Source organism: Astatotilapia calliptera, chromosome 19 (assembly GCF_900246225.1).
Source record: "Astatotilapia calliptera chromosome 19, fAstCal1.2, whole genome shotgun sequence".
Taxonomy (NCBI): Eukaryota; Metazoa; Chordata; class Actinopteri; order Cichliformes; family Cichlidae; genus Astatotilapia; species Astatotilapia calliptera.
The window spans coordinates 6,151,171-6,165,200 of record NC_039320.1 but is presented as its reverse complement, the minus strand read 5'-3'; the positions used below and the strand labels follow the sequence as shown (position 1 = coordinate 6,165,200).

Genomic DNA, 14,030 nt, shown 5'->3' with positions numbered 1-14,030 from the left:
ATCCCCACCCACCGCCACATTTCCAGCTTCAGCGAGCGTCACGACTTTAGCTGAGGGCGTTTGGACCTTCTGAGATGAAGGTCAGACCAGGGGCGATTCTAGGATCAGAGCTTTGGGCGTGCTGAGCACCCAGAGAACTGCCCAGCCAGGCAAGATAAACTTTACTCGTTACAATGACACGTCTTCCCCGTCTCTGTCAGTCCCTGCATCCCTACATGTCTCCAGTTGTCCCGAGTTCCCTCTGACTGTCTCCTTGGTGCATTTAAACCCCTGTTCCTCCCTGTCCTCGTCGTCTGTTGTCTTCATCTCTGTTATCAGTCATCATAATTTTACCCTCTCTGTGCAAGTCTGCAAATTTCTTTATTAAATCATAAGATTCTTGAATTCATCAAGTGTCTCTGTGCCTGGGTCCTCGTCCAAAAAAAAAACATCACTGTTTTGTACATTTTAACACAATTTAATCCCACATTTGTGAAAGAAAAGCAAAACACTTTTTTGAAAAGTCTGTAACAAAACCATCAAATCTGATCAAGGTTAGATGCTGCTAAAGAAGAATGGATTGGAATAGAAAAAATACATATCCTAACCTTAATTACTGGGGGAGGATAATGAATGATGCTCATAGTGAATAAGAAGTAAACTGACTGCATTTTTTTGACAGAGATTCACTTCACCTACCGCCTGCCTGGTGTTGGCCAGAGGGGCCGATGGTGCGATATGGCAGCCTCGCTTCTGCCCCAGGGCAGCTGTGGCTACAACCGTAGCTGCCGCCACCTGTGTGTGAATGAATAGTGGAATTGTAAAGCGCTTTGGGTGCCTTGAAAAGCGCTATAAAAAATGCAATCCATTATTATTATTATTATTATTATTATTTTTAAATAGATTGTATTCAATTAGATAAAAAATTACATTAATATGAAAAAACAAATACTATTAAGATCACTAATGAAAAATCTTCTCTCAGTGTACTTTCAACCAAAAGGCAAATAACCAAACCACATGAACATCTAATAAAAGATAAATATTGAAACACTGATCATTTGTTCTTACACTTTTACCTGAATGTGGCTCCTGGGTTTAATCTTGGCACATATGACAAAATAACCAGCTTCTCCCATTCCATTTCAAACAGGACAGTGGTAACAGCAGTAGGCTGCGGACAGTTTAAAGATTTAGATTTTAAATAGGCTGCATAAATTTCAATGGGAGCAACAGGACGGTCAAATGTCGCTGATTTTACTACAGAGCAGGACGGATTGTAGGGTAGCAAACATCGTCGGAAAACACGTTTCCAACACTACAGGTTACCTGCTGTAATGTTTTCAGCTAACAGAAACATGGTCTGACTCCTACCAACTATATAAAGAATAACTGAAGGTTAAATGCGGCTAACGTCCTGTTTTAAGCCAGGCACTTACACCTCCGCTCCGCTGCGTCTCAGCCACCATCGCTCTGGCAGCAACGGCGCTACAGCCAGAGCAGGGGAGAGGCGAGCTGGGATGCTATGATTCATTCATAAAATCGCCCTGGGTCAGACGTTTCTGAGGGACCTCAGAACGTCTCTGTTGTATCATCAGAAATAACCGAACTCTGTTCTGTCAGGCCATAGTCGCGATGTTACGGTGGGACTCGCTTGCGAGCCTCGGGGGGGCGTTCCTCTCCGAGCTCGCATCATTGCGTACATCCTCCTCAGTCTGTATATTTTAGTTTTGATATTCTGAGACCATTTTGTGATGCTTTTTTTTCACTTTATGTAGTTTGTACCTGCAAACTCCCCACGATGTGAAGGCGCCAACGCATCAATGTCCTCGCTGCATGAGTCACACTGTCCTCAGAGTGATTCCAGACGCTTCCGACGGCCCGCTGTGTGTGTGTGTGTGTGTGTGTGCGTGTGTGTGTGTGTGCGCGCGCGCGCTTTAGACTCAGCTGAATTGCCAAGAATGTGACACTGTGTGTTGTGTGTTTGATCTCATTAATTTGAATCAGTGTAACGTTCAGTGTCAGTAGTTTTCTTCCACGCTGTCGCATCATTTATTTGTTTGTTTACTTCTGTTTAATGGTTCTGATCTTGGTTTCCTGTCGGTCCTCAGTGCTGCTGTGTGATCGCAGCAGCGTGTGCTTTTCGGAGGGTGGGTAGCTTTCTCGCCCCCTGGTGGATGGCTGTAGGGTACATCATAAGTCCCGCCCCTCCACGCGAGAACACGGTTAAGAGTGTAAGCGTTGGTGATCGGGAGCAGCCTGAAGGGCGGGGCTCAGCTCAGTGTCAGCTTCATTCCACCAACCTGGCGATCGTGGCTCAAGAGTTGGGAGTTCGCCTTGTAATCGGAAGGTTGCTGGTTCGAGCCCCGGCTTGGACAGTCTCGGTCGTTGTGTCCTTGGGCAAGACACTTCACCCGTTGCCTACTGGTGGTGGTCAGAGGGCCCGGCGGCGCCAGTGTCCGGCAGCCTCGCCTCTGTCAGTGCGCCCCAGGGTGGCTGTAGTGACTGCCATCACCAGTGTGTGAATGTGTGTGTGAATGGGTGGATGACTGGATATGTAAAGTGCTTTGGGGTCCTTAGGGACTAGTAAAGCGCTATATAAATACAGGCCATTTACCATTTACCATCTTATTACTATATGCATATTTGTATTGTACAGCACTTTGGTCTACCAGGTGTGTTTTTAAAGTGCTATCTAAATGATGATGATGTGAGTCAGATTGTGTATTAGGATATGTGACGCTGCGTGGAGCGGAGCGCTGGATGGGCTGTTACTTTCACTTCTTGAGTAACAACAGCGTTGTTGAGGCGTGAGTGTTTAGTCAGATAAGACACTCAAAAACTAACAGATATTAATATTATAGCGTTACACTGGTCATTTATTCAGGCTGAGCGATCTAGGAAGTTAAATCTGTTCCCTTTGCATGTTTTTAATGCTTCAGACATGCTCACATGCCTGAAAGGTCTCAGCTCCGGTCTTTAGCCAATCACAGCTGGGAGGCAGCGAGGAGAGCCAATGACGTACTGCAGGAGATGAAGCATCTGAAGAATGAGATGAAGATGCTGCTGACGGTCAGTGTACAGTTCAGCTCAGCTCGAGTTAACGGGAGTCTGTAATACTGAAGCCTGACACACGTTCTGTCCCCCAGCAGCCAGAAGACCCTCTGAAAACCAGCAGACCTTCACCGAAGCACCAGCAATCCCAACAAACCCAGTCCCAGTCCCAGCAAACCCAGTCCCAACAAACCACCTCAAAGGAAAATCGCCCGAGGTCCCGATCTTCCCACCTCCAACAAAACTTATCCCATGAAAACAGTTTACAGTCCCAGCAAAACCAGTCCAGACTACCCCAGCCCAATAAAACCATTGATGAAGAACATAACCTCTGGTCCCAGCAGTCCCAGTCTGTGCTGGTCCAGAGGAGGTCCGCGGTCCCGTCCCTGCTGGAGGAGGCGGGTCAGGTTCTCCATCAGGTTCGAAAGCAGAAGAAAGTTCTGGAGGAGAACCTGGAGGCTCTGCTCAGAGCCCGGACCGGAGAGGTTCTGCACTGCCAGCTGGAGGCGCTAGCTGCTAACAGGTAGCTAATGGTAGTGTTGACTTCAGGTGTGCTCGCTAACACAGGACAGGTTTAAACACTTAGGATGGTTTCTCTGACCGGCAGAGACCACAGCGAGGAGGTCCGCATCAAGAAGACAGTGGACGCCTGGATCAGCAGGTTAAGCAGAGACATCCAGGTGAGCTCCAGCAGGCTGGGAACACCTTCATCTTTCTTTTTGTCTGCTTCTTCTTCTGCTTCTTCTAAACTTCACTTCTAGAACTCCGATGTGGCGCCATCTGTTCTCTCACTCATACGACAGCACAAACGCTTCTTCTTCTTTGAACTTTTCTTCTTCTGCTCCTCCCCCGGTGCTCAGAGAAAGAGCAGAAGAAGTAAAACGGGGACTGACCCTTTTCTGCCTTGCCATCAGGCTGAGATGTCCTCAGGGAACATCAGAAACCATCACTCAGCTGTGGACGCTGATAGCTCCGCCCACTCAGGGAAGGAGAGGCCAGTGGGCGCGCTCAGAGGAACAGGAAGTATGAGGACAGCGAGGAGAGGAAGCAGAGGGCAGAGAGCCGGAATCAGAGCGGTGAGGCTGGATTCTTCTGGAAGCCATTGATTAGTTTCTCATCAATAACAAACAAGCGATCACTGATTGGTTATGTGTTTATGCACCTGCAGGGGGTGGAGCCTAACCGAGGCACAGGTGGAGCAGCTGAGCGTCATCAGTTGGAAGTGGACGGAGAATCGTACCTGACCCGGCTGTATGGCCGGGCGCCGTATGAAGGTCTGAGACGGACCCTGAAGAAGAGTCCGTACCTTCGCCTCAGCTCACCTGCCTCACCACTCGGAAGGAAGCCCCGCCCCCGACTAGTGGAGAGTGTCCGAGGTCAGAAAGTCAACATCAGTAAGTGTGATGGTAAAGGTTGACCTGTGGGCGTTGTCAAACATTCTGCTCTGCGTCTCAGGTGTGAAGCTGAAGTCCTCCAAGACTCAGACCAGCCTGGCCCCACCCCTCACTCAGCCCCAACCAATCATTTCAGCCCCTCCCTTTGCTTCCTCCTCACCTGGACGATCTCACATTTTCAGCTCATCACACCTGACCTCAGGTCACTTTGATGACCTCAGCATGACCCCTGCAAACAGCTGCCCTGTCGCCATAGCGATCCCACTGGGTCAGTAACATAGTAACCTGTTTCTGTAAAGGTTAAAATAAACATAAACAACAGTTCCAGGTCAAAGGTCAAGTATAACACACACAACCTTCCCCATGCAGGTCCACCCCGGATGGACTCCAGGTGTGAGCATCCTCAGGAAGTGACATCAGCGCTCGCTGCCCCTCCAACAGCCTCTGTGGGCGATGAAGCACCTGACCAGGTGAGCAGCTTTGAGCCTCTGAGGACTTCAGTCAGTCAAGGGTGGAGGTGTGAGCTCTGACAGGTGTGTGTGTGTTCACAGCAGCTCCTGGAGGCAGAACAAGCTCCTCCCCGTGCTCCATCACACACGATTGACATCATCGAAGGGAACGAGGAAGAAGTGGAAGAAGACGACTTCTTCCCTGGAACTGACTTCCTGTCTGTTGTTGATGTTGTGCAGGTAAGCCCCTCCCCCTCCTCTGTGCTTTAGAGCAGCCACCGTCGTCTCATAGGACGGCCACTTTAGTCTTCAAGTAGTATAAAAACAAAAAAATGCCCACAAATACTTCCTGAAATGTTTTGTTCCCTCTTCACTAACTGAAGCCTTTCATTGGACGTTTGTTCTGTGCACACGTGGCAGCACTGCTGCTGTCATTGTGTTCTTAACTAAATCAGACATAAGTAAACACGTGAGTTTGTGACTCTCACTGAGCTAACAGACATCCCTCAGCATGTTTGTGCTCTCTGCTCATGACATATTCCATCATTTTAAAGAACTTATTTTAACATCGTACTCAACAAAAACAATTCCTCCTTAACAAAAAAGTCACTGCATTCGATTTCTTCACGTCAACATGCAGCCGCCAGGTTGAGACCTCTGCTGTAGACTGTCAGTGTTTTCAGTGAGGCTGCAGCGCCACCTGCTGGACGAAAACAGAACAGCAGCAACTCAGAGCGAAGAAGATGATGATGATGATTGCTATTACTATTCATGTTTTTGGACACATGGAGACTTTGATTAATTAATCCTTTGGTCTCATTTTTCGTTTTTTCTCAGTGATTTCAGTAACATCTGATTTATATCTTGATCCTTTATCCCGTCATTTCACTGATTTTCAGTTGTGATGTTTTTTTGGGTTTTTTAGACTTTTAGTAGAAATCTCAGAAAACTTTAAAAACTGAGCCGCTGTTTCAGAATTTTGGGGTTTTTACGATTTTTGGAAGGTTTTCAGTCATGAAGAAGGTGAAGATGTTGTGTAGAGTTTTAAAATAATCTATTGACTCATTAATATTAATGTCAGGCACATGTAGGTTACAGTGCCGTGCAGAAATCTTGAGCTCAGGTGTAGTGATGTCACTGAATAGTGAACCTCCTCTCAGCAGGAGGTCAGCGTGTCGGGTGAGGAGGCCGTGGAGCTGGACGGGGGTCCGTCTCCCCCTCCGGTCCTCTACCAGGGTCCCATCTTCCCTCCCCAGGCTCCCTCTGCCCTCCCAGCCCAGGATCAGGTCCCCGTCCTGGGCACGGCCCTGCAGCGGGACGTCCTGGAGACCCGGCTGGTGGAATGGTGAGAAACCAGCACGAACCCCAGACCGTGGAAACAACGCCACATTGTCACCATTTTGGTTTCTGTGTTCAGGGTGGAGCAGCAGCTGATGTCCAGGATGATCTCAGAGCTGTACTGGCCCCCGCCTTCTGACCACGCCCACAATAGCGACGTGGACCAGTCAGATCCAGAGGAGCGCAGCGTCACCTCAGACATTGGTAGGTGTACCTCCTCCTGCTCCTCCTCTTCTGCTCCCCCGCTGCTCCCTGACTGTTTGCTCCTCTGTGTGTCTGCAGTGGAGGCAGCAGGAGACGCAGGCCTGCAGCTGTTCGTGGACGCCAGCGTGCCCGTGGACTCTGAGTTAATCCGGCAGCTTGTGAACGAGGTTCTGGCTGAGACTATCGCCCTGATGCTGGGCCAGAGAGACCCGCTGGGCGCAGGACCAGACACGGCGCTGGAATCAGCTGGACCAGCAGACCCTCAGGAGGTACGGAAACTCTGTCGTAGCGTCGTAGCGTTAAGCCCCGTCTCTGAAGGCCACCGCTTCTCTTCCAGAACGAACCGCTCCCATTGGTCCCCACACCGGAACCAACCCCACCGCCCAGCCCGGCCCCGCCCAGCAGAGAGACTACGGCAGTAACCACACCCCTTCCATCAGAACCGACAAGCCCGCTGAATAAGGAGCCTCCTCAACCAATCGCACCACCAGGTCTTTTGGTGACCTCAGAGCTCGTAGCCACACCCACTCTCAGCCCAGAGCCCACCCCCTCTGCAGAAAGCCCAGCTACTGTACACCAAGCCCCGCCTCCCTTCACTTGGGAAGAAACTGAGCTTCCATTGGATGAGGAGAGACTGGTGGAAGACATAACCACACACAAACCACCTCTGTATGTCCAACACACACACACACACACACACACACACACACACACACACACACTTCCTGGTTCATTAACACGTTTCTTCTCCTGCAGGTTGATGTCAGTAGCGGAGGAGGAACCTCCTCTCTCTTCTCCTCACCCTCCTCCTCCTCCCTCCCTCCCCCCTGCTCACTCCCCGTCTCCTCCTCTTGAGGCAGGACCGGCGTCCCCCTCCACCTCCTCCGAGGAGTCCAGCAGCTCCAGCACGGTGACGGCCGGCACTGAAGCAGCTCTGAAACACATCTCAGAGGGAGAGCTGCTCATCAGTGCCAACCAGCCGGCAGCCATGACAGGTACCATCATCATCATGTGTGTGTTAGCAGGACATCTGTAGCCTGCAGGTGTGACTCTGTGCTCTGTTTGTCTGTCAGGGGGCGGGGCTGTGTGCAGCTTCAACAGCTCTCTGCAGGAGCTGCAGGATATGGTGAGGAACCGCTGAGCAAGGCACTGCTGGAAGCTTAGCACAAGCTGAATATTAATATAATGATGTGCCCCCTCCAGGACTTTGACCCCCCCAGTGAAGGACAGGTGAAAGGTCGCGACCTCCTGCGGGCCCTGCTGACCAAAATGGAGCAGGGAGTCACACAGAGAGGAGAGAGGCCTCAGCCCGAGGTGAGCCTGCAGGCATCAGAGTGCATGTGAGAGGCACCACACCTCAGCTTATGACCTCTGACCTCGTATGTCCTTAGGGCTCCTGGGAGAGGGCGGACGGGAAAGTAAGCTTCACCCACAGCGGTCAGTCCGGCTCACCTGGACAGATCAGTCAGGCTGCAGGTACGCCTGCCTTCAGACGACGCTCAGGGACAAAAACACAAGTTTTGTCTCGTTTAACACAACAGAGCCACTCACACTGTTCTCATTCAGACACCTCCAGGTTTTACACTCTCACCTGGCTTCAGTCAGAAACTGGCCCCGCCTCTGATTCACCTCTGACATCACTCGGTTTCCATTCTCTGCAGATGTGTCAGAGGTCAGCTTTGAAGCCACCAATCAGGGCTCGTTTACTTTGGGCGACCTGACGGGGGAGCTAATAGGTACACTGACCTCTGACCTCCACACAGAGCTGTCGCTGTCTCCTCCTCCACACCTGGAGAACACACACACTCCAGGACAGGTGAGACACACAGACACACACACGTTGGCTGTTTTCGTGTGTTTTAATTTTTATGCTGATAAGTGTGTGTGTTCAGGTGCTGCTGGTCAGGACGTCCAACAGTCACACAGGTAAGAAACACACCTGTCTGTGATTCTTGAACGATTTGTGTGTCTGCTGTTTTTTTTTTTTTTTTTTTTAGCTGAGATCACGGACGCCGCGAGCTTGGAGCAGCACAGGAAACATCGTCAGCCGATAAAAAGTGAGTCACTTTTTATCGGCTGACGATGGAGGAGATGAAATGAAATGAGCGAGTTTGGAACAACATTTGAGGAACAGAAACTGACCCCAGGTCAGCTGTCCACATACTTTTGGTCACATAGAGAATAAAATGGCTGCTCTTCATCGTGTGAGCAGCAGGGGGTGTCAAGTGTCCACACAAAAACCAGCCCGAGTCTCCCAGTTGGCTGCCCTGGTTCACTGCCCAGTGAACCAGGGCAGCCCACTGAGACCTGTTTGATTCCTAAAGATGACATCAGACACAGGAAACACCTGACAGGTAGATCAGTATGAAACTGACCTGCTGAGAGCCGCAGCTGTTAACGAGATCAGGTGACTCCTCACTCTTCAGCTTTTGTTTTAAAGTTGGAAATTTGGTGATGCTGATTGTAACACGACACAAACACCGCATCACGGCGGCGAGACGCCACCGAGGCGTCCCCGCACGGCGGCACGGTGCTCAGGTCGATGTTACATGACCAGGTGTTCTCTTATTACATCTGGAATTTGATCACATGGGTCACGGACGTCGAGCTGGGGCGCTCTGAGTTGGGTGAAGTGTTTAAGGAACAGGCTTCTGTCTGACTCCGCCTCCTTCGGCGAGGTGTCAGGTGGTGAAGGCAAACTTTTTAACGGGAAGCTGAGCAGGTCAAACACTCGCTCTGAGGAAATGGGAGCATGTGGGCGTGTACTCTTAGCTTTAGATCTCAACAACGAGGCAGTTGTGACATCATACAACCAGCGCCTTACAGGAACCAGAAACTGCTGCGGTTCACTTCCTGTGAATGAAACGTGCCTGAAGACAAGGACGAAGAACATCAACCTCTCTCTTTGTGCTCTGGTTGTCATGGAAATATATCACAGCTGGTGTGCGCGCTAGAGATGGACCGATCCGATATTACGTATCGGTATCGGTCCGATACTGACCTAAATTACTGGATCGGATATCGGAGAAAAATAAAAAATGTAATCCGATCCATTAAATATCACGAAAGCACCTCACAAAACTTGCAACACGCCGTAACTCACCTCAGAACGTTAGCACATCGGAGCAGTATGCATCACGTGATAGAGCGGCTGTGGCATGCGGGACCTGTCGGTGGTCTGGATAGCATTTGGAGCTTCGCTAGCAACCCGGCATTTCATCTCCGACAAAGTTATCCCGAGAGAAGTAAAGCAAGTGTGTAAGTCCATCTCTGAATGTTTGTAAAGCATTCCTGCGTTAAGCTTAACAAACGATATATGGAGCGACTGCCTCTTCTTGCTGCTACTTCAATCATGAAACTGCTTAATGATCAGCTGATCGGCTTTTCTGTCGCGAGTCCGTGTCTCTTGTTTCTTTTTGGCCCACTTTGCACCAGAAAGAGGAAACCAACGGCTGAACAACAGCAGCACGTTTAAGCTTGATCAGCTGTTGTAAGAATTTATTTAATATTACTTTCTACTCGAGGATCTTTTTCTACGTAGCTGACGCTGGTAACTGTGCAGGGGCGGATCTAGCAAAGTTTAGCCAGGGGGGCCGATAGGGCATGAACAGGGAAAAGGGGGCACAAAGACATACTTTTCTTTCTTATTCTCATTTAAAATGTCTAGCTTTTAATAAATAATTATCCGAATCTTACACCCAAAGTTTTAATTTGATGTAAAATGAATAGAAGTCAATTACTGTATATAGTGACTATTAAGTCTAATATATATACCCTAGTAAGCTATAGTACTTTTTCCTTTGGGAAGGTACCATCTGTGCAGTCTGCAATTTTGTTGAAGAAAGATGTTGAATCTATTTAATATTTCTTGAAAAATAATTGATTTCTGTGCATTTTTTTTCACACTGCATCAAATTAAGGTTGATTACGTCGATTAAGCATCATGAGGTGGAGCGTGAGGGGTGGTTCCCTATTTTTTATTTATTTATTTTTGTTGTTGCTGGGAGTTGGAACCCTATTAGTTAGGTTGCTTAATATTTATGCTAAGTACTCTTTAAAATACCAGAATAGGGAGGATGGTGTAGGTTTAAGTTTATTAGATTGATCAGTATTGCTGAACTATGAAATATTTTTTTTTGCATACAGGTATAACAGAATAGCTTTAGTGTAGTTGTTGTTTTAAACTTGAGTATGAACTTATACAAAATGCAGCAAGATATTTAAAAAAAACAGTTTTGTTGATTAAAACACACTATATCGGATTCATATCGGTATCGGCAGATATCCAAATTTATGATATCGGTATCGGACATAAAAAAGTGGTATCGTGCCATCTCTAGTGCGCGCAGGCTTCACCGACCAATCAGAGCACGTGTTTACATACATCTGTGCGTGTGAAGGTTCGTCAGGTCCACCTTCGTCTCTTTAATTAGAAGATGCTCAGTAACCATAACAACGGAGGCATGTGTAGTAGCGATGGCTCTGTCTTGATCGCCATAGAGACGCAGACTCATGGGCCACTCGCTCTGATTGGTTTATCTCTGGACACCGTGAGAACAGCTCTGCATAACTCAGTACATAATAATCCTTCTGTGTCTCGGCTCATCTGCTGTGTGAAACAAGCGGTCTTAGCTCCGCCCCCTTTAAGGCAATTAAAAGGAGCGTTTGAACGGCGGTCGGGAGGAGCCGTTCTGTGACATCACACAGACCCCTGAGTGTTGAGAGCAGGCAGCGTCGTTACTGTCCTCACACTGAGCTCATTGTCCTGTTTGAACGCCCGTCCCAGCGGCAGGAGTCATGTGACAGGAAGTGAGGAGCAGCAGTTTCACAGAGGGTTCGATTCAGTGACTGAAACAAAAATAAATCGTTTTCAGGGACAGGAAGTGAGGCGTCCAGACCTCCATCATGGCGGCTCCTCCTCACAGTGAGCTCAGTGTCCTGCAGCTCCTCACACCGCCTCCCGTCTCCCCGTCAGAGCTCCTCTTTCATGCTCCTCCCTGCTGGAGACAGCCGCTCAGTGTGTCCCAGAAACCCACAGCTGCTTTTCCATTCCTGGTGGCAGCTCAGGGTCAGCGAGTTCCTGCTGCTCTCAGGCTTCAGACTAACCTCATGAGCCGAGCCGGCAGAAGGAAACGGACGCGTCAAAGGGTTTCTCGTCACCTCCTCTTCCTCGCCTCGAGCGCGCCATAATGCTCGGCTGTGACCTCAGCGAGCCTCTTTCTCCTTTCACAGTGCTCTGATGTCAGCGCGTTATGTAAACGCTTTACTCACTCAGCAGATATGAACACTGCAGCTCCGAGTGCTGCCCCTCTGCAGGCTTCCAGAGCTCAGCCAGTCAGAAGAAGGCTAGGTTAAAGGGGGGAGGAGCTGAGGAGTTTATTACTAATGGAGTCATGCAAAGCTGCTCTCCAGAATAAAAGATTCAGCAGGAAGAAGTTCAGCACATTCAACAGCGGGACGAATCAGAGTTCTGTTGTTTACAGTGCTCCAGTATAAACAGTAATAAAAACAGACAACACACACATATACAAAATATACAATATACATATAAGTCACTTACTAATAAATATCTGAATAAGAAAGAAGAGCGTGTGCAAAAAAGGTGTAGCTATGGCAGTAAACAGTGTGTTGGGTGGAGGAGTTGTACAGGGAGCCACAGGCAGGAATGATTTCCTGTGTCGTTCAGTGGTGCATTATGGGTAATCTCAGTCTCTCACTGAGCGTGCTCCTGTGACTGACCAGCATGTCATGGAGTGGGTGGGAGGTGTTATCCAACATTGTCTTTATCCTGGACAACAATGGCCTCTGCAGCACCACCCTAAGAGAGTCCAGCTCCATCCCCACGACATTGCTGATCAGTTTATTGAGTCTGTTGGCATCAGCAACCTTCAACCTGCTGCCCCAGCATGCAACAGCGTAGAGGAAAGCACTGACCACAACAGACTCATAGAAAATCCTGAGCGTTGTCCGACAGATGTTGAAGGACCTCAGCCGCCTCAGAAAATAGAGACGACTCTGGCCTTCCTGTAAGTCCAGTTTATTTTCAGTGTGTACTCCAAGGTATTTATAATCCTCCACAATGTCAACACTGACCCCCTGGATTGAAACAGGGGTCAAGTGTTTCCTGGTTTTCCTGAAGTCCACTATCAGTTCCTTGGTCTTTGCCACGTTGAGCTGCAGATGATTCTGCTCGCACCACGTGAGTGTAATAACGGCAAGGTGGGCGGGCCCAGCTTCCTGTGTGGACGCAGCTGAATTCATCTTATGTGTTTGTATCTGCAGCTCGACAGCAGGAGGAGGAGGGAGGAAGCAGGAAGATGGGCGTCCACCTGCCCGCCGTAAGACCTCCGGAGGAGGAGGAGGTGATGGAGGCGTCGGTCAGTGCGGTGGCAGACTCGGATTCCTCCACCAGCGATGGTTTTTAAAAAGAATATTTTTATATTTCAACTCATTTCAAATAAATAAAGTCTGATGGAAACCAAACAGATGTTATAATAACTTCATTTTTAAAATTTGCTCACAGCAATAAAAGCTTAATGCTACACTTAACCAAAGAAACAAAAACCCAAAGAGACACGTGAACATCTTAATCAAACACCATCCTCTTTGAGTTTATTCTCTGAGACTCAAATAATGTTAGATATACTTCAAATAAAGTTTCACTAACCCGGGCAAACAGCAGCTAATAGAAGCTAACAGAGATCCCAGCTAAACAGCAGCCCTTACAGACAGCTCAGCATATGTTCAACAGCTGGTCAGCAGTGAGCTTCGCTGACTCGCTGACTCGTATCGGCTCCTTTCACAAAGCGTTACAGCCCCCAGAGTAAATAAAGATGGACGCCTCTCCCCCGGCATAGACAGCTGATGTAAACGGTACGATCATATTTAATGATCATATTTAATGTTTTTGATCTCTTGAATGACTAAAACATGTTTAGCCAGGATTATGCAGTTGAATCTGGAGAGGCGGGGCCTTTGTGTGAGTCAGTCCTGTCAGCGGGCGTTCGTAGCCTTCAAAAAGTTCCCGAAACTTCTTATCGGACAGTTAGAATGTGTGCTGATAACAAGCTGATGGTTTTTAACTTCTCACCTGTAAATATAAATGTGGCACAGCTACCGTATGTTGCTAACATGTGGAACTAATGTGAGGCTCCATAAAACGCCATTGCTGTAAAAACGCTGTAAGAACGCAGATGACTCGACTCCTCCATTCAACGGCTCCAGGGGAAGGGGTAGGAAAACAGATCTACTGCCATCTAATGGTGAAAAACATTTGTACAGTTTACCTTTAAAATCAAATTACATAAATGCAGCGCCACCTGCTGGCCACGGAGGATTCGTGTCACATCTGTCATGGAATTTAAAGAGCGATAGTTTGACTCTATTGCTTTTGTGACATGACGACGCTTAAAGACGTAAACCAAACTCTCCAGGTGTCGCCTTCATGTGAAAATGTTTCTTTTTATTAATTTTTTTCCGCCTGTCCCGTTTGGTTCTTTGGCCATCAGAATTATTGTCTAAAGGCGAAGAAAGATGCCCAACGGATTTACTTTACCAGATGGACCATCCCGGCATCGCCGTATTGGAAAATGTGTTTCTTTGTATTTCACCT

General features: G+C 48.5%; 1 protein-coding gene across 8 annotated transcripts in view; it reads left to right on the top strand.

The window, feature by feature from the left end:
* kiaa0586 (KIAA0586 ortholog) overlaps positions 1–13,610 on the top strand; it is a 33,354-nt gene extending 19,744 nt beyond the window's left edge. For 2 of the 8 annotated variants that reach the window (XM_026152023.1, XM_026152020.1), the window contains exons 8-27: positions 2,922–3,051; positions 3,129–3,556; positions 3,641–3,713; positions 3,894–4,109; positions 4,202–4,409; positions 4,489–4,695; positions 4,797–4,897; positions 4,979–5,116; positions 6,037–6,221; positions 6,294–6,418; positions 6,497–6,687; positions 6,756–7,087; positions 7,175–7,413; positions 7,492–7,544; positions 7,622–7,732; positions 7,810–7,894; positions 8,080–8,234; positions 8,311–8,344; positions 8,416–8,475; positions 12,701–13,610. In XM_026152023.1, coding sequence (XP_026007808.1) covers positions 2,922–3,051; positions 3,129–3,556; positions 3,641–3,713; positions 3,894–4,109; positions 4,202–4,409; positions 4,489–4,695; positions 4,797–4,897; positions 4,979–5,116; positions 6,037–6,221; positions 6,294–6,418; positions 6,497–6,687; positions 6,756–7,087; positions 7,175–7,413; positions 7,492–7,544; positions 7,622–7,732; positions 7,810–7,894; positions 8,080–8,234; positions 8,311–8,344; positions 8,416–8,475; positions 12,701–12,843 — 3,214 coding nt within the window. In that variant the 3' untranslated portion in view covers positions 12,844–13,610. The remainder of the gene's footprint in view (positions 1–2,921; positions 3,052–3,128; positions 3,557–3,640; positions 3,714–3,893; positions 4,110–4,201; positions 4,410–4,488; positions 4,696–4,796; positions 4,898–4,978; positions 5,117–6,036; positions 6,222–6,293; positions 6,419–6,496; positions 6,688–6,755; positions 7,088–7,174; positions 7,414–7,491; positions 7,545–7,621; positions 7,733–7,809; positions 7,895–8,079; positions 8,235–8,310; positions 8,345–8,415; positions 8,476–12,700) is intronic. The other 6 variants (XM_026152025.1, XM_026152028.1, XM_026152024.1 and 3 more) reach the window with 6 other exon arrangements.
* The last annotated feature ends 420 nt before the right edge of the window (positions 13,611–14,030 follow it).